At 36.0% G+C, this 20,065-nt stretch overlaps 1 protein-coding gene across 1 annotated transcript in view; it reads right to left on the bottom strand.

Moving 5' to 3' along the window:
• The window catches only part of ZCWPW2 (zinc finger CW-type and PWWP domain containing 2), an 84,838-nt gene extending 65,510 nt beyond the window's left edge, over positions 1-19,328 (bottom strand). Inside the window, 3 exon segments of the mRNA XM_045436402.1 lie at positions 7,202-7,361; positions 18,993-19,306; positions 19,308-19,328. Of these exon segments, the coding sequence (XP_045292358.1) occupies positions 7,202-7,361; positions 18,993-19,306; positions 19,308-19,328 (495 nt within the window).
• Between the last annotated feature and the right edge of the window lie 737 nt (positions 19,329-20,065).

The raw sequence follows: 20,065 nt of genomic DNA, 5'->3' as shown, positions 1-20,065 counted from the left end.
GAAAGATAATATTTCCTATTCTCCTTCCAAATTCCATCAAACAAATCCAAAGTATTCTCAAGACATTGCTGATATTGGGGACTATTCACTCACCAAGGAGTCAGATTAAGAAGGCTCTAACTTATCTCCTGCTTTCAATATTTCAGAGCACTTCTGTTTATAGTCTACTAGAAAAGCATTGCAGCAATGGCCTCTTTCAGTCATGTGCTAAAGAATTAAAGGATACGATGATCAATTAGCTTTATTTCCTCCCATTTCTGGGAGCATAATGTTAGTTGATAAAAAACACTAAAATTGTATCATTTTTCACATATGATCTTAATCAAAAGAAAAGATCTTTTCTCCTATCTTATTGTTCTTGGTATCTTTTTGGTACTCCTTTCTGTAGATATGGGTTTCTAGGGAAAGGAAATAAATAATTTTAAATGTATACTTCACCTGTAGTTTCAGTGAAGAACATCAACTAATGTTTATTAAAAACCTACTACAGAGACTACACTAATTGTGATGAGCATTAAGGGGTGTACAGAATTGTCAAATTACTATACTGTACACCCGAAACTAATATAACTTTGTAAGTCAACTATGTTTCAATAATAATTAATTTAAAAAGAACCTATTACATGACAAGCACTGTGACAAATGTTTTGCATGTATTATCTCAGCCTCTATAGTATCTTTAGGAGGCAGATACCATTATAACCTCCATTTTAAGATGAGGTATGTGGGATTTGTAAAGACTAAGTGACTCGCCTGTAGTCAATCAGCTAGTAGGTAACACAGAACACAGCCAACGTTCAAACCCAAAGAGCCTGGCTCTAGGGCTTGCCCTTTGAACTACTATGACAAGTTAAATTTTTTCCTAATATACATTACTACAAAAGTTTTCTTGGCATATTAGTCACAAATAAGGTCACAGTTATGGAAACATACTCTAATTTTCTTAACCTTTCTCCAGGCCAAGAACTAAAGAATGCTTAGAAAACAAGCACACAAATAAAAAATCTGAATCCGATAATACCAAATTTATAGCAAATTTTATATCAAATATGGAATTCATACAATAAAAACTTATGAGAATTTGCTTGTTATGCAGATTATTTGCAAGCAGGAACACGGTGCAAAAACACATATAGAGAAACGATCCCCAACTTATGATGGCTCCACTTAGAATTTTTCAACTTTACAATGGTGCAAAATGATACACATTCAGTAGAAATCATACTCTAGGTTTTGAATTTGGACCTCTTCCCGGGCTAGCGATATGTGGTGGATACTTTCTCATGATGCCGGGCAGTGGCAGCAAGCCATAGCTCCTGGTCAGGCCACAATCACTACAGTAAACAACCGGTACATTGACAACCATTCCATACCCATACAACTATGCTTTTTTTCACTTTCAGTATAGTATTCAATTACATGTAATATTCAACACTTCATTATTCACTAGGCTTTGTATTAGATGATTTTGCCCAACTGTGGGCTAATGTAAGTGTTCTGAGCACATTTAAGGTAGGCCACACTAAGCTATGATGTTTGGTAGGCTAGAAATATTAAATACATTTTGGACTCATGATATCTTCAACTTATTATGGTTTTATCAGAATGTAACCACACTATAAGATGAGAAATATGTGTTATATATATATATATATATATATATATATATATATATATATATATACATATATATACACACACACACACACACACACACACACACACACACACACATACATACACACATATATATAATTGATATTACAAATGTAGTTTTCCATGGAGTTAGATCAACAGATTTGCATCCAGTCTTATTCCATTACTCTAAGAGCAAAACACTGCCTGATGATCTAGTTATACACTAATTTGCTAATCCTTATTACAAACTACACTCTTAGAATTTGGATCCTAATAAGCAAAACACTTGCTCAAATAGATGTTAATCCATATTCACTTGTTATGATGATTGCAAATGTAATTTGAAAATATCAAGAGTTCTGCTTGGTCACTAGTCCTCCAAAGGGGAACAATAAGGGGCAAACAAAGAGCAAGTCTACCAGAGACTTCCACGATTCAACCTTTTAGAATTAAAAGATGAGAATTTTCCTCATTTTGTAGGCAAATGTGGGGAAAACATTCACAATAAACCAGGCCACTGCTGATGCATAAGTAAACTGGCATGCTATAGAAAGATAAATAATTTGGACTTTGGAGTTAGACAATGATTCTAATCATTATCTCATCTGTTGGTAGTTGAATGATGTTGGGCTAGACAAGTAGCCTGAATCTTGGTTTCTTTTATATGTCAAATAGTGACAATCTTCATGGGATTGCTATGAGACTTTAAAACTTATATGAAAAGGATCTACTCAACACACGGCCTATGGCAGAGACTCATTGCATCTTTGCTGTCTGTGAGCTCTTTTAGTCATTGGAGTCATCACAGTGCATGTTGACATCGGAGCCCTTTGTTGGAGAATATTTATTAGACCCAATTTATATTCAATAAATTGATCATCAGTTGGTAAGTTCTACTCATATGTTTATCATTATACAGAAAAGAAATAAACTTACTTTATAAGTTACTACAGGGTAACAAGTTGTGTTATTTCTATTTACAGACTGGAAGATTTAGAGTACTATGATTTTAGTCATTTGGCCAAATTTTTCGGAGTACTGAAATTTCAAAATGGTCCATCTAAAGATACAAGTTACAAAGAACTGGGACATCCTTTGTGCCATCACTAGTGCATTTGTTGGAATAATCCCATGGGCTTAACTAAACAAGGCCTGTATCTTCTTCACTTTGCTTATCTGTTATCTGGTAGGGAGGGGGCAGTAGCAGTCATTCAGGGATCCAGGCTGAGAGAGTAGCAAATCGACATTTCAAACATTTTTGGTCACAGTGCCACGGGGAAAGTGAACTCTGGAGGATGTTGCCCTGCACACATTATGTGCTCAAAAAGGTGGCATTCATCAATTCCACACAACTCACTGGCCCCACCCCACCACAAGTATCAAATATGCAATTCTTTGTAATAGGAGGAAAGAAATCTGGAAATTTTTGGAGAGCACTATTAATGCTACTCCAATTAGGAAACAGAATTAGGAGTTGCAGAGCTCAACTTTAGCAATATGGCATTGCTCCTTGCTCATCTTCCTGGAAAATACAGGCAACTCCGTAATATAATGGGTTAATACACAAATGATATCCAAAGACATAGTCGCATACCTACAGGTACACCCTACATACAGTAGTAAGCAGACCACTAAAATATAAAGCCAAAAAAATCCATTCACATCATGGACAAAATAAACCCTTAAATTTTGCATTGAAGCATCATAGCATCAGGGGTGAACTATCTATGTTTTCTTGGCAATATGAAAAACTAGAAAACTGCAGGCCAAGCAATCACTGGTTGGAGTGCATTATTTATGTCCTAGAAAAATTATAATGACTCTATACAACCAATAAGATGGATGATCAACTTAAACCTACTAAAAATTAAATTCAAATTATATATCAGCTTTATCAGCAATATCTATAAATTATGCAGAATGTTGAGTGACAGGAATGACCTTAAAGTTGTGTTCAATCAAACAGATTATTATGGGTTTGACATGTGAACATATGGCAGTAAGCATAATCACCAGGCAAACCAAAGTAAAAGACTAAGCAAAGAAATAGAAGGCAACAGGAAACAGTAAGCCATAACCAAAGTTATATTACTACACTAGTCAAGATAAAGCCGACAAAACTCTGCCTCAAGTTGAGAAAATTTAGTCTCTGGCCTACACATTAGATTCATCTGAGGAACTTGAAATTACTGAGGCCTGGCCCTACACCAAGAGATTCTGATCGAAATGATCCAGTAGAGTAGAGCTCAGGCATTGCCACATTCTTGTTGCTGTTGTCATTTTCTTGTTATTTTGTAAAGCTTTCTAATGCACAGCCAGGCTTCAGAAATGCTAAACTAAGTCATATAGTCTGTCAAGCTAAAAAATAAACTTGCAAATAATGGGTTCTGCAGACATGTATCTACTAAATACAAAAGAACAACATTTGGGTTAATTGGGGAAAGAACTGTATTCCGTGTATCAACTCTTAAAGAAAATAGCCATCTGGCACATGTTCATATTTATTTTAAGTAAGGGGGGAGATGGGTTTCAGCTGTCTATAGAGCTGCTGATTTTATAGTAAATGAAAAAATAACTGTATGAATAAACTAATATAAATTACAAATGTACAATCTAAATATTGCCTTCAACTGCTTTCTAAAGCATATCCAGTGTATCTATGAGAAGTTTTATATGTTGGGGAAAAACTTATCCTCTATACCTATCAGTAGGCAGTGACAGAGCTCTGTTGTGCTTTCAACGATAAAATTATAAGTCAGTGGTCCCATAAATATATCAACCAGGGGAAACTGACTATTCAAAAAAAAAATTGACAAACATGAACTAAAAGAGTTAAATTTTTCATAATCTAAAATATAACAATATTTCATTTTCTCACAGGTGCATATAATGTCTTTGTAGGGTTACATATTTCTCTCCCACCTTAACATATACACTGCAGTGTAGTCCATATTTAGTGAAAACTCTTAAATATTTAATCACCTGTTAAACTAAGCTTATACAAATTAGGATAAAATGATGTTAAAATAATATATGAAATAAGAGTTGGTTTAAGCAGTGAAAGTTATAAATCCTTTGCCAGTTTTAGAAAAAAAGATCAGACAGCTTGTACAATGTGCATCCTATTCCAATTCTAGAAAAATCTTTAAGTCCACATTGGCTACTATACAGTATTTTTCATGTGAGTGACCTTTTTTTATGGAGGAAGGGGTGTGAACTTAATATCTGGATCAATGTGGTATAGTGTAGAGACAGAATTTGATGCTATGGGAGCTCCAGTGAAGAAAGGACCATTAAAATATTAAATTTCGGGGCGCCTGGGTGGCGCAGTCGGTTAAGCGTCCGACTTCAGCCAGGTCACGATCTCGTGGTCTGTGAGTTCGAGCCCCGCATCAGGCTCTGGGCTGATGGCTCAGAGCCTGGAGCCTGTTTCCGATTCTGTGTCTCCCTCTCTCTCTGCCCCTCCCCCGTTCATGCTCTGTCTCTCTCTGTCCCCCCCAAAAAATAAATAAACGTTGAAAAAAAAAATTAAAAAAAAAAAAAATTAAATTTCTGGGAAGTCTAGACAAGAGAACTGTAGGTTGGGGCTAATACTATCTCCATCTCCCAGGGACAGGGAAATCTCAGCTATCCCTGGATAATACATAGATTGAAATTATTCTTTTTCAACCAATTTCTCATATGTAACATTTTTGTTTACCATTTTTCTACCTTGGTTGGCAGGGTTTCTGGAGTCAACCTCCTTCATTTCTGTTTCTTGAGTAGTTTGGGGGCAATGAGGCTTCAATGTGAGTCTTCCCATCCTGGTAAGTGGAGATCCTTAGATAGGCAGGAGTGGGGAATCAGAGCACAAAGGAATAATCTGACTTGTGCCAGCTGAATTAGGTAGAAGGGAATTAAAATTGTAGCCTTGAATGAAGAGACCCACAGAGAAAGTCATCCCTATTATTATCAGCTCCAAGGGAACAAGAAAAAGACACAGACAAAAAGAGTGAGACACACACACACACAAAAGAGCATGTAGGAAAGGTACCCTGAGTGACAGTAGAGAAGAGAACTTCCCAAGCCTGTGGGCACCCAATGGGTTATCTACCTAGAGTACCTGGCTAGCTGGGAGACTGGGGGAAGGAAAAGGGGAAATGAATACTTTATTTTTCTCTGTTCTCATCCTTGTTAGGGGCCTGCTTAATTTAAGGAGCCCTGAATTGATGGTCTTTGCAAGAATTTCCAAGTTTGCTTTAATGCTTTCAGAAGGTTAAAAACTTCTGGGTCCCGATGCTTGAGTTTAGCTTTGTTTAGCATCAGATTTTTTTCCTTGTCCCAGGGATTAATGGTATGCTCACTGGAATCAACTTAAATTAATCCTGACAGAATTCAAATCTTGAGAGAAATATTAGTTGAGACAATTTAAAAATTCACTTCTAGTTTTCACTTATATTTAAATATAATTTCTTAAGAATGCCTTGCTCTTTACCATATTGTCAAATGTCTAAGATTCTAAGGCCTGCTTCATGAGAGCTAGCAGGTTTTCCCGTCCTTTAGGAAAGGGGAGAAGGGCACAGAAGGGAGAACAATTCTTCCTGTCTTCTGTGGTTGCCAGCAGAAGTGGCTAGGAACACATCCAAAATGTCAAAGCAGAGAAGGTGCCTCACATTAAGATGACTGACTCACAACTACCATGGAATGAATGTATGCATGTTATTTCATGCTTAAATATTTTTATTAAAATGGCCTTCCATTCCAGTTTCTTTCAAGTTGCATGGAAAAAAGATAGTGCTTATGCCAAAGATATAGTAAAAGCCTGTTTTAAACTACCTCAAATTTACACAGATTTACTTACACTGTGGATTAAATGGTGTGGTTTAAATGCACATTCATCTATATGTGTATTGGAACATATATATGCTTCACCATAAAATAGAAACAAAGGAATCCACATTTCTGACATCTATTTTTAAATCAGATTTCTAATGAAAGCATGGTTTGCAGATTTAAAGTTTCAATATTATAAAACAGACACAGATAATTGAATTGATTTATAATAACTAAACCAAACCCACGGAAATAGATCCACGTCACCTACTCTCATTAACCTGAGAGTCCAGCCTATTCATTAATTGTAGTGTGTGATTTAAAGTTTAAAAAGATACTGAAGGAGTTAGTATAATGAAATATTCTGTTTGAAATTTGAAACTCTGGTTGCATTCCACAATTAATTTTCCCTATAAGCGGCTACAACTTAGAGTCTTCTCAAGGGAAATTTTAAAAAATTACCAACTGATAATCTTAAAATTGTTTCAAAAGGCAATTATGTAAAGTCCTCCATTGATTCATACTATATTGCCATTAGAAAAATAAAATTTAAAACTGCTCTAGTTTTCACACTTCCTTCGAAAAAACTTCTTTAAAAATCCAAATATTTGGTTTAAACAAATAGTATATACTATTTTGTTCATATAAGTATAAAACTAAATAATTATGTATCTTTTAGGTTCTGAGACAAAAATGGCCATAACTAAAAACAAGCACCAGAAGAATAAAACTCGGATGTTACTGTACCTACCTTTAATGTGATACTATAATGTCCAACAAATGTTGCATTTATCCATGATCTTGAATGGGGATCACCCAGGAATTCTATGTGATACTGTTCAACATTTCCATCCAGGTCATAGGTCACATATTTCCCTTTAAAAGGATCTGGGCAAAGTATCCCTGGCCAGCTTTCAAAAGAAAGTAGTTTTAATTATTTTGATGCTTTAAAAAAAAAAAGGCAGAAATCAATACATCTGTTACAATCATATATCAAACTTTCTCCTAGGAATTTTTAAAACTCCCCCAAATTAAACATATTCATACTTGTATCCTTTAAAAGTAGGATATTCACTTGATAGATGTAATCAGTGGTATCTTTGTAGATATAGAAAGGTTTGGAAAAGTCACATATTGAAGATAAACATAAGATACAAGGAAAAAGAATTATAAGACAGAAGGATGATCTCCAGGATCTGTAAGAGACATTTAGTCAGGGCTAATAGGAAATGTAAGATTCATGGCAGCTTTGAATCAACTCTAACCAATCAGAAGGCTTAATTACTAAAATGTCAACCCACTGACAGTTTCTGACAGGGTAGAAAAGAGCTGGCATTTCCTGAGCCAAAGGGCTCAGGCCTGCCAAAGGGGTACTGGCAGCTTAGGCTGCGATAACACTAAAAATTCTAACTACTGTGGGAAATGCAGAAACAGAGCTCAGCAGTTCTATATTGCCCCTTCCTTGCATCTGCTCCACTGGAAGACCAAATTTCTAAAAATTTTTAGTTCTAGAAATAAGATTTATCCTTTACTAAAAATAAATCTTTAGAGGTATGTTCTTTCGTGACATAAACCTCTAGAAATTCCTTGATAGGTTTCATTTTTCCATATGGCAAAAACATATAAATATATATATATATATATACATATATATACATATGTATATATATCATATGTATATGTATTTAACATATATAAAGATATATATATCACACATATATATGTGATATATATAAAGATATATATATCTGCATATGTATATAGATGTTTTTAAGATATATATATATATATATCAACTAAGTTTTGACTGTTTTAGCAATCTTTTGAGACTCTGGCCTACTGTTCGGAGACTAATGCAGGAAAGGAAGACAGCAAATAAGGTCAGGAAGCTGTGACTAAGGAATGCCAAGTTCTACTTCAGTTTGCAGCTCTCTTGTGAAAAAAGGTAGTCAGGTTCAAATCAGAAGATTCAGGCTCTTGTTCTGCCTTCTACCAGACAAGAGGCCTCAAGCAGGTAACTAGGCCTTGCTATGACTCTGGTTCCTCACTGTCCTAGTTATAAAATTCAAACAAGTACATGCTTTATACATTTTTTGGGTTTTGGCAAATCAAAATATTGTAGAGTGCCATCATTATGAACCAAACTGTGTTCCCCTCACCAAATTCACATGTTCAAGTCCTCATCTCCAGTATCTCAGAATGTGACTGTATTTGGAGATAGTGTCTTTAAGGAAATAACTAAGTTAAAAGGTGGGCCCTAATACAACATGACTAGTTTCCTTATAAAAAAAGAATATTATGACACATACATGCACAAAGGGAAGACCATATGAAGAACACAAGGAGAAAACCATCTACAAACCAAGGTGAGAGTCTCAGAAGAAATCAACCCTGCTGACACACCTTGACCTGAGAATTTTAGCCTCAGAAGGGTAAGATAATAAATTTCTGTTATTTTTAAGCTACCTAGTCTTTGATAATTCGTTATGGCAGCCCTAGCAAACTAATACAATCATATACAGTAAGATTGTTGGTATAAATGAGAAGTAGGAAGAATGATACAAAGCATTATTTTGCCACATTTATCTAGAAACTGGACAAATTAGACATTTAGATAATTTTAAAACCTAGAGGAAGCATACAAATCATGCTATAAAGAATCTGAAATCACAAAAATGCAAAATCTACAAATTTCTTGGGTTTGAGGACCATAGATGGTTGATCTTCTACCAAATTATCTATTGATATGAGAGTTACAAAGTCCTAAATATAGAAATACATCTACCATACCACTGTAAAAAAAAGTCTTTACAGATCACAAATAACACAATGTAAACTAACACAATATGTCATAGTTAGTATTAATGAAAAAAAATTTGATTCCAGGAAGCTGACATATCCCAAGTATAGTTGCCAGGTGATGACTTGGGTGCACCAGTCACCAGGGATGGTGGAGTATGTGAATTGAACAGGATGCTGAGCAGAGTTCTTTGACTCTTGGGCCTTTCTGAGTTAGGAGAAGGGGCTGTCTGGCAGCCCTAGATCAGGGAAGAGGAAGGGCTGGAGGATCACAAATTGAGTCAGACAACATAGAACCCAAAGAAGTCTAATATTTTGGAAAACTGGAAATGATAATGGAAAAGTCAAAGAGAGGTTCAGGACCTATCTAGTTATTATCAGGTTCACATCACAGTATCACTGCTATTTGGCAATCTTATTGGGCTCAAGAGTGCTTAAAAGAAACCTTGAGTGGAGTTTATCTTTTAAATCTACATTGGAAATCTACATTTCTGAAGGAACCCACTCAAAAGAAAAAGATTTCAATAGGCAAATAAATGATTAAGAATGAATGGCAGCTGCATTGGACACTTCTAACTTATCAGAAATCAAGAAACAGTAGGTCCGCCAACTGGATTAATAACTACTTTAAAAGAAGCCAAATTGTGATTGTTATATTTGTTGACTGCTCTGTAAAATGTAAGGGGTTCGTGTTTAATACTAGGTGATTTGCACCTCACAGCAATTTTAAAAAGGATTATTGCCAAGCAATATCAAATTATAAGTAGCATCAACTCCATTCAGTGTAAAACAATCACAGGATTTATAACACTTGAGACATGAAAAGAAATTTTGCAGTTACTATGTTTAAGATAAGCTTTTCTGACACAAATTCTGATACAACTTCTTTTACACACAAACCTATTGGGCCCAAGAGTATTCAATTTAAATTATTACTTTAAAAAATATAAATAAAAATAGAGGTGACTCCTAAAAATAATTAGATGCCAATGAAAGAAAAAAGCTTCTATTCAATATTTAAAACATGTTATATTATAGAAAATTTTGCATGCTGGTTTACAGATGAATTATGAAAAGTATCATCAAATGTCCAAATAACTGGGGCCCTTTAGTATTTCTTCAGGCAGTGCAAAGGAATTGTCTGACTCCTAGTCAAGCAGGACTAGATAGAATGTACGAAATTGCAGGAGAAGCTGAGGAGAGGCAATGGCTGCAGAAAGCAAGATTACCTCTCTCCACATGCGACAGCCATCATTTTCTCTGACTCCGTGTGACTGAAGAAAGCTGATGTCCATTTTTTTGATCTCACTCTGAACTCCATTTGAGTTCTAAAACTGTCAACAATGACACTGCATTGTGCACCTCCACCCCCCGATTTTTCACATTCATATTGATGAGAAATTCTAAAGTGTTGTCTGTGGGCTTAGAGGGAGAGAGGGAGAGTAAGAGATGGCAACCCGATGGGAAGGTATCAGAATTACAAGAAAAGTCGTGTGATAAATTTTAGAATCTGTGGGCGGTGGGAGGTAAAATACACAAATACAACACAAATAGATCCATGTATTGGAATCCACTTGGAGAAAAGGAGGAATTTGGATACAACAGGTAACTTCAAGTGCAAATATACCATGAAGAAACTGATGTCTTACACATTTCTCATCCAGCAGAAATGATCTTTTTTTTTTTTTTTAATGTGTATTTATTTTGAGAGAGAGAGGGAGCATGCATGAGCAGGAGAGCAGTAGAAAAGAGAGAGAGAATTCCAAGCAGGCTCTGTGTCATCATCACAGAGGCCAACATGGGGCTCGACCTCACAAACCATGATGTCATGGCCTGAGTTGAAACCAAGAGCCAGACACTTAACCGAATGAGCCACCGAAGTGCCCTAGAAATGATCTTTAATAAGATAGCTACTGCCTTCAATAGAAGTTGAAGCTTAAGCATGATTTCAGTTGCTGTGTATTTATACTCAGTGAGAAGTACATGACTGTTATTTTCAAACCATGGTTTGGATGTTTAAGAGGAGAGCAGATTTTACTTGGGCCTCCTTCTTTATCTGTGGGAAACAAAATGGATGAATTGGAATCATCACTAACTGAATGTTATACTTGCCACAAAATCTCTAAGCTGTACCCAACTACAAGGGGCTGATGGGAAGAGGAGATTCCCCATCCCCACCCCCCCCACACTATAAGTATATTAATCTATAGGCAAAATAATGCAAATAAGAAGTAATCAAATAATATTTTATAATAGTGAAAGGATCTAGTAGAAATCTCATTTTAGAAATTTAAATACTATATCTAAAATGTATCACTGGATTGGTTTGTTAATTTAAAGGCATATTTTACTATTAAATTTTACTACTACACTACATTATAATGCAAATATATTTTCTATAAACTTATTTTCGTATTTATCAAAACCTTTGTAAAATGTCTGTGTAAATATGCCCAAGGTAGTTACCCTAAATAGAGCCTAGTTTCTGCTTGACAATGTATCTTCTTCTGCTAAGGAAAATATGCACCATTATTTTTCACTTTTAACTTCTATGCCGTTTCTAGCTGAATACCATGCTATTTGATCGATTTTTAAAAATTAAGGGTGCTTAAACATTAGGAAGATAGTTTTTCTCTTCTTAGTACATGTAGGTATCCCCACCCTAAGCACAACAGACATGCATAGATCAAAGACAAGAAGCTACATATGTACTTTTGTAAGCATGTAAGTGTGGAGGTATCTCACAATGTGGAGGTAAATGTAACTATTATAAATTGATTTTCCATGGAGTTTGCCCATAGACAAAGTGCTTTCTCTTGACAATTATTTGTTTTTATTACATAAAGATTAAATAGGCCTTTCTAGATTCTGTATCAGTCTCTCTTTGGCTTTTTTAGCTTTATTAGAAAAGGTCAACTCTTTTGTAAAGACTAACTCTGAGATGTTGATAAGATTGAATTTTTGAGCCTTCAAAGCTCAGTGTTAAGACCCATAGGCTAACAAGAACTGACCCAGATAATGTTACTTCCTAAGTGTCTCCATAGCCGCCTAGCTGGTCTTCCCACTTGAAACTTCAACGTCTTTAATGTTGCTTAATTAAGAACTGATGCTTGATTGTTTTTAGTGGGTTAATTCTACCTTTATATTCTGCTATTGCAATTTATCCTGTTATAATCTTTGTATGTATTTACAGTAACAAATAAAAAAATATAACTAGATTTGAGTTTTTATATTTTAAAGTTATATTTTAAGCCTGTATTCAACTATACTTATTTCATAAAGAGGAATACATCTGATTACTTAGCCAAATGCATTCTACTCTTTCCAATAAGCAAGAAGGTAGATATAGCTGCATTTTGCAGGTATTCTGATGGTTCTAATCATAGATTAAGACACATTTAGGGGCTGGAGTAAAACATGTTTCATGTGTATTTCAAGTTCTAACCCTCAGTTATAAGCACAAAACTGCAAAAGAAATTCCTAATCAGATTTATAACATAATATTTCAGATTTAGTGACAAGAAACAAATACATTTCTTGAATTAGTTATTGAACCTTAAGAATTTCCATTAGAAAATAAAACCTCTATGCTTTCAAAATATTAACTTTAGATCTGAAAAATGACATGGGACTACAAATACTGTCATAAGTAACATCATAAAATAAGCATTTATATTCATGCCTTTTTTTTTAGAGAGCAAGAGCAAGTGAGTTGGGGAGAGGGGCAGGAGAGAGAGAGAGAATAAGAATCTTAAGCATTCTCCATGCTCAGGGTGGAGCTGGATGCGGGACTTGATCCCATGACTCTGAGATCATGACCTGAACTGCAATCAAGAGTTGGTCACTCAATCAACTGAGCCACTCAGGTGCTCCAATATTCATGTCTTTTAAAATATTTTTTTACATAGCTATCTAGCTCCTCTTCATGCCAATCCTAATTATTTTACAGAAGAAAATAATATTTTTATGATTTAAATAAATAATATGTATATATTTATAATATTTCATATTTGATCTCTAGAAAAGTACTCAGTAGCAAATGGTACATATCTCAGAGAGATTTCCATATTTGCAAAGACATTAAATGTATTAGTTTGCTAAAGCTGCCACAAAAAATACCATAGAGTGAGTGGCATAAACAACAGAAATTTATTTTCTCATAGGTTTGGAGGCTTTAAATCTAAGATTAATAGGTCAGCAGGGATAGCTTCTCTTGAAGCCTCTCCTTGGCTTGTAGATAGCTACCTTCCTACTGTATCTCTACATAGTTTTTCCTCTATGCATGTGCATCCCTGGTGTTTCCTTGTGTGTCCAAATTTCCTGTTCTTTTTTTTTTTTTTTTTTTTAATTTTTTTTTTCAACGTTTATTTATTTTTGGGACAGAGAGAGACAGAGCATGAACGGGGGAGGGGCAGAGAGAGAGGGAGACACAGAATCGGAAACAGGCTCCAGGCTCTGAGCCATCAGCCCAGAGCCTGACGCGGGGCTCGAACTCACGGACCGCGAGATCGTGACCTGGCGGAAGTCGGACGCTTAACCGACTGCGCCACCCAGGCGCCCCCAAATTTCCTGTTCTTGTAAGAATACTAGTCAGATTGGTGTGGGGCCCACCCTAATGGCTTATTTTCACTTAGTCATCTCTTTAAAGGCTCTGAATCCAAATACAGTCACTTCTGAGGTTTGAGCTTGAAAGTATGACTTTCTGGGGACCACAATTCAGCCCACAACAGTAAGTGACAGAATAAGAACATAAATGTAGGTATTGAATTGAAGGCCTCTTATGTATGTGTTGTGTGTGTGTGTGTGTGTGTGTGTGTGTGTGTGTTGTGTGTGTGTGTGAATGTGTATATGTATGTTAACGTGAGTCCATCACAGTCTCTCTATGAAAGAAAACATCTTATATTCTTCATGAAGAATAGCTAACTGTGAATGAAAACAAGGTAATATGAGGCAGAGTATCCTAGCTTTGAGAATGTTAAGTATGAGAATCAATGTAAAATAGCAAGGGATTCTGGGAAGATAGTGCCAATGTTATTGTAGTTTTAGAATCTCCTGAAATTTCCCCATAAGTACAGGTGGAACAACTATAATAGCAAAGCCAAAACCTGACACACAACATCTGTAACAAAACTAAATGATAAGCTATCCACATAAACTACCAAAATAGAAGCAGGCAGGTTCAAACTACTGACAGTTACAAGACCCACATATTACTAGCATCTGTATGAGGGGAAACGGTGGGAGGGGGAAGGCAACCAGAGGTCTGATGGGTTTGTGAAATAAGAACCTCAAAACTGAAAGAAGTACTTATTGAAAAGTGCAGCAAGTCAACGTGAGCACAGCAGCCAAACTACGAGGGGGATTACAACAAAACCTGAAGGTATCAGAGCAGTCTGGGCCCTATGAACACTTAAAACTAACCAACAAAAAGCTCCTTTATCAGGACAAAAGCTTACACTGATGAGAAATTGCTGGAAGTATAATCCAAATCAAAGAAGAAAGGATCAATACAGATAAAGGAAAGAGAAGGTACAAATAAAAGTGGGGATACAACACCAAAAGCACCATCCATGAAAAAAAGATGGGTAAGTTGGACTTCATTACAATTAAAAGTATCTGCTCTGCAGAAGACATTGGTAAGAGAATAAGATAAGCCACAGCCTGGGAGAAAATATTTGCGGGGCGCCTGGGTGGCGCAGTCGGTTAGGCGTCCGACTTCAGCCAGGTCACGATCTCGCGGTCCGTGGGTTCGAGCCCCGCGTCGGGCTCTGGGCTGATGGCTCAGAGCCTGGAGCCTGTTTCCGATTCTGCATCTCCCTCTCTCTGCCCCTCCCCCGTTCATGCTCTGTCTCTCTCTGTCCCAAAAATGAATAAACGTTGAAAAAAAAAATTAAAAAAAAAAAATATTTGCAAAAGACATATCTGATAAAGAAATGATATCCAAAATACAAAAAGAACTCTTAAGCTCCCCAATAAGAAAATGAACAACTGAATTAAAAGATTGGCGAAAGATCTGAGTAGACATCTCACCAAATAAGATATACAAATGACAAATAGGCATATTAAAAAATGCTCCACATGACATGTCATCAGGGAAATACAAATGAAAACAACCATGTATGTCCATGAAAATACATAGGGGAAACTTACATGCATATCACTAAGCCAAAGAAGCCAATATGAAAACGCAACATATCATGATTACAATAATATAGCAATCTGGAAAAGGCAAAACTATGGATACAGTAAAAAGATCTCCAGTTGCCAGGGGTGGTGGGATGGATGAATGGTGAAACATAGGAGATTTTTAGGCCAGTGAAACGATTCTGCATGATACTATGATGGTGAATACATGTCATTATACATGTGTCAAAACCTACAGAATACACAGTACAGAGATCAAACCCTAATGTAAACTGTGGATTTTGGTCACCAGTGATAGGTAAATGCCGGTTCACACACTGTAACAAATGTGCCACACTGTTCTGGGATATTGATGGTATGTGAGGTTGTGTGGAACAGGGGAGGAAATATGTGAAAAGAAAAATGCTAAGAAATTTCAGAAAACAAGTTCGTATTTTTGATACTTTGAGAAAATAATAGAATAAAGGGCTCTGGGTATACGATTTAGACAAAAAGGCTAAAGAAAATCTATTCTGCAGATTCCAGTTCTGGACAAGTTGAAATAGACTCAATTCTCTATATTTTTCCCACTAAGTACACCAAAAATTTCTGGGTATTATATTTCAAACAAACATAAGAAGATTCTAAAAGATGAAGAGAAAATAAGCCAGATAAGGACCTTGGGACCTGAAGAATGATATGACAGGGAGCTGCCTGAGTGTTCTTTTTGCCTCATTATCTCCTAGATTGGGTGCTAAAGAAGCCAGCAACTCAGAGACACCAATGGGTGCAAAGGAACAAAAAGTCCATATGAAGCTTGCTTTCTCAAGTCAAAGGACCAGCATAGGGAAAGCCTAGCAAGACAGAAAACTTTTAAGCAATAGCTGGGAAAACAGCTAAATACCATGGAAAAATCTGCAGATCCCAACTCTATCCCCATCAACAAAGGTCAAGTGGTGAGCCTACACTTCAATACACCCAGCAGTAATAAAGCCCCATGTCCTTCCCACTCAGGTGGTGGCAGAAGAGGCCTACTGGGAAGATGGAATTGTTATCACCTTCCAGCATTAACGTGGTTCTCCCCCCATGGTATCAGTGGAGGTGAGTAACAAGATACTCTACCTCTCTCAGCCAAGTTGGTGACTTGGCTCAACTCTCATCCCTGCCTACCAGTAATGAAACACCCTTCCCTTCCAAGAGACTAAGTGAAAGCTGAGTAGAAAACCTAGGCTTCCAACTGCCACCTGGCTGTAAAAAGAGGTTCCCTCATATCCCTTCAGTGCAGTAGTAGGAGCAGCCTGCTAAAACAGATTTAAATAAAATCCAAAATGAAAATAAATAGAAGATAGAGAGAACCAAATGTACATTTTACAACAGAAAATACAATAACCAAAACAAAAAAGTCAATGGATACTCTCAACAGCAGAATGAATATGAAAGAGGCAAGAATCAGTGAACTTAAAGTAGAAATGATCCAATCTGAACAACAGAGAGAAAACAGACTGAAAAAAATCTCTTAAAGAACAGAACTCATGTCATATAAAATGAAAGAGACACAGCAAGAGTCCCTCCAAAGCAGCTCCTGCCCCAATACAGCCTGCAAGCAACTCCAAGGGAACTGGTACCACTCCAAAATGACTTCTGCCCCAGGGAGAGGGGAAGATAACCACACATATCAGTGCCCCCACAGTCCCAGTGGCCAAACCTTATAGCTGGCAGCACAGAGAGGGTGCCCTGTTGATCAGTCCAACTGTTGCCCCAACAGGCAGACTGGGGACAGACATCTGGTCTGACTGCTGACACCACCCAACCACAAGCCCATGACAACCTAGACTGACCCCTTAATGGCACAAGGACCAAACGTTGCCTAGCGCACCCACAAGCAAAGTGGGCCGCTGGAGCCAACTGGACTAAGGCAAATGCAACTCAGCCACATTAGTAGGGTGCAAGCAAATCACACAGGACACACCTCTGTTTCTGGTGAACAGGGAGCCTTGCATTATAGGCCACAACAGGACCTCCTCTTCATAAGGCCACCACTTTCAAGATCAGGAAACATAGCTGACTTCATTAATACATAGAGACAAACACAGAGAGTTAGACAAAATGAGGAAACAGAGGAATATGTCACAAATGAAAGAACAGTACAAAACCACAGCAATACAGCTAAATGGAACAGAGATAAGTAATATGCATGATAAAGAATTCAGTAATGGTCATAAAAATACTCACTGGACTTGAGAAAAGAGTGAAGGATCTCAGTGAGACCTTCAAGAAAGAGCTAGAAAATATAAAACAGAACAAGTCAGAGATGAAGAACTCAGTAACTGAAATTAAAGAAAAAAACACACACACTAGAGGGAATCAGTAGCATATTAGATGAGGCAGAAGAACAGATAACATCTGGAGGACAGGGTAATGGGAAGCAAACAAACTGAATACCAAAAAGAAAAAAAGAATGATAAAAAATGATAACAGGTTAAGGGAACTCGGTAACATCATCAAGCATAATAAAATTTGCATTAAGGAGTCCCAGAAGGAGAAGACAGAGAAAAGGGGCAGAAATTTTATCTCAAGAAATAACAGCTGAAAACTTCCTTAATCTGGGGAAGGAAACAGACACCCAGATCCAGCAATCATAGAGAATGCTCAAAAAAATCAACTCAAGGATGTCCACACCAAGACACATAATAATTAAAATGGCAAAAGATAGCAATAAAGAGAATTTTAAAAACAGCAAGAGAAAAAACAATTACATACAAGGGAAGAAGCCCCATGAAGCTATCAGCTGATTTTTCAGCAGAAACTTTGCAGGCCAGAAGGGAGTGGTCATAATACATTCAAAGTGCTGAAAGAAAAAAAACAAACAAGAAAAAACAAAAAAACAAAAAAAGCCCCAAAACTTGCAACCAAGAATACTCCAGCAAGGCTATCATTCAGAATAGAAGGAGCGATAAACAGTTTCCCAGACAAACGACAGTACATATTGCACACTTGGGAAAATCAGTCTAGTGTGGGAAACGGTGAGCTATACAATAGTAAATCTATAGAATCTAAAAGAAAAAAAATATTTTGGGCATCTAGTCAACAATTATAGAATATACATTCTTTTCAAGACAGACTATGCTGGGCCATAAAATAAGATTCAAAGAAACTGAGTACAATATATTTAAACTAGAGCTCAGTATCAATAAGATATTTAAAAATCCCCAAATATTACATGACTTAAAAATACACTTCTAACAGCTCATTTGAAAGAAGATAATCACACAGAAAATTAGTAAATATTTGAAACTAAAGGTAATAAAATACAATATATCAAAATTTGTGGGATAATAGCTAAAGCTGTGCTTAAAGATAAATTTACAGCTTTGGTTGCCTATTTCAAGAGGAAAAAGGATTTAAATCAGTTACCTAAAGTTTCTAATTTAAAAAATTAGAAAAAGAAGAATCAGACCCTAACGTATCAGGGAAATAATAGTGATGAGATCAGGAAACAGTAAATAAGAAATCAGACAAATAGTAGAAAAAAGTTGATTGTTTGAAAAGTTTAAAAAATTCATAAACTTAGCAAGACTGTAACTCAATGGTTTATTATAAAACAACAACAAAAACTTTACCTTGGCCAACTCTGTAATTTTACCAAAACCAGACTTCCAAGAGGGAGTTGTGAATAGACAATCTTAAATCCACTTTGATGAAGCTGAGACTCTTCAGGAAAGTCTTCTTCAGCAACAGAGCACTTATTGTATCTTGAATCAGTGTTCATGAAGCAGTACCATGGTTTATTGTGATCAACTCTGGCTGCATCCTCACTTGACAACAATCTCCACTTCAAACAGCTTTCATACTCACACTGAACCCACAATTTGTTTACGTACATACTGTTTTCCGCTGAGGAATCCATTGCAGCATTACAGTATTCTACTATTACCATCCAATTTTTCTTTTTCCATAAATGCATTTAATCTGGAAAACCAGAAGAAAAGAATAAATATTCAAGAATATGAGGAAAGAAAGTTCAAACTAAAATCAGAGAAACAGGTCTATTCTACCTTCTTTGTCTACATCTTCTCTATCCCATAAAGACTATACATTTTGAACAATGTATGTTTCCACCTACCCAGAAAGAAAGGAACAAAATAGAAGCATCAATTGCTCTGGGCATAAAATGCTTCAAACTTAAAAATAATTTTTTAAGTAACAAATAAAAATAAAAATAAGTATGACCATTTTTACAGAGAAAACTGAAGCTAAGAAAAGTAATTTGTTTGAGGTCCCAGAGCTAGGATATGGTAGAGTTGGGATTTAAATGCAGGCAATTTGGCTCCAAATTCTGTGGTCTTACCTACTTAAGCTGTACTGCCTCTTGGGATGTATATGTATATGTATATGAATTACGTGATAACCCTTTTCTAGTTCTGACGAAAATCAAGTGTAACAAAATATTTCACCATATCAAAGTTTTAAATCTCCTTTTAAAACTAAAGGAATCTTTTGCTTATACAGTTTTGCCTTTTATCCATTAATTCAAGTGGTTTGAAAAAAACATTTCTCCGAGTATTTTATTATAAAAATTTTTAACATACAAAACATTAGAATTATATGATTAAGCCTCCAACTTCTAGGCTCAATAATTATGTGTGTACTAAAAATAATATAACTAAAATAAAGTAAAAATATTAGCAACTTA

Source organism: Leopardus geoffroyi, chromosome C2, assembly GCF_018350155.1.
Source record: "Leopardus geoffroyi isolate Oge1 chromosome C2, O.geoffroyi_Oge1_pat1.0, whole genome shotgun sequence".
In the NCBI taxonomy this organism is placed as follows: Eukaryota; Metazoa; Chordata; class Mammalia; order Carnivora; family Felidae; genus Leopardus; species Leopardus geoffroyi.
This window is presented reverse-complemented; position numbering and strand designations above follow the sequence as displayed.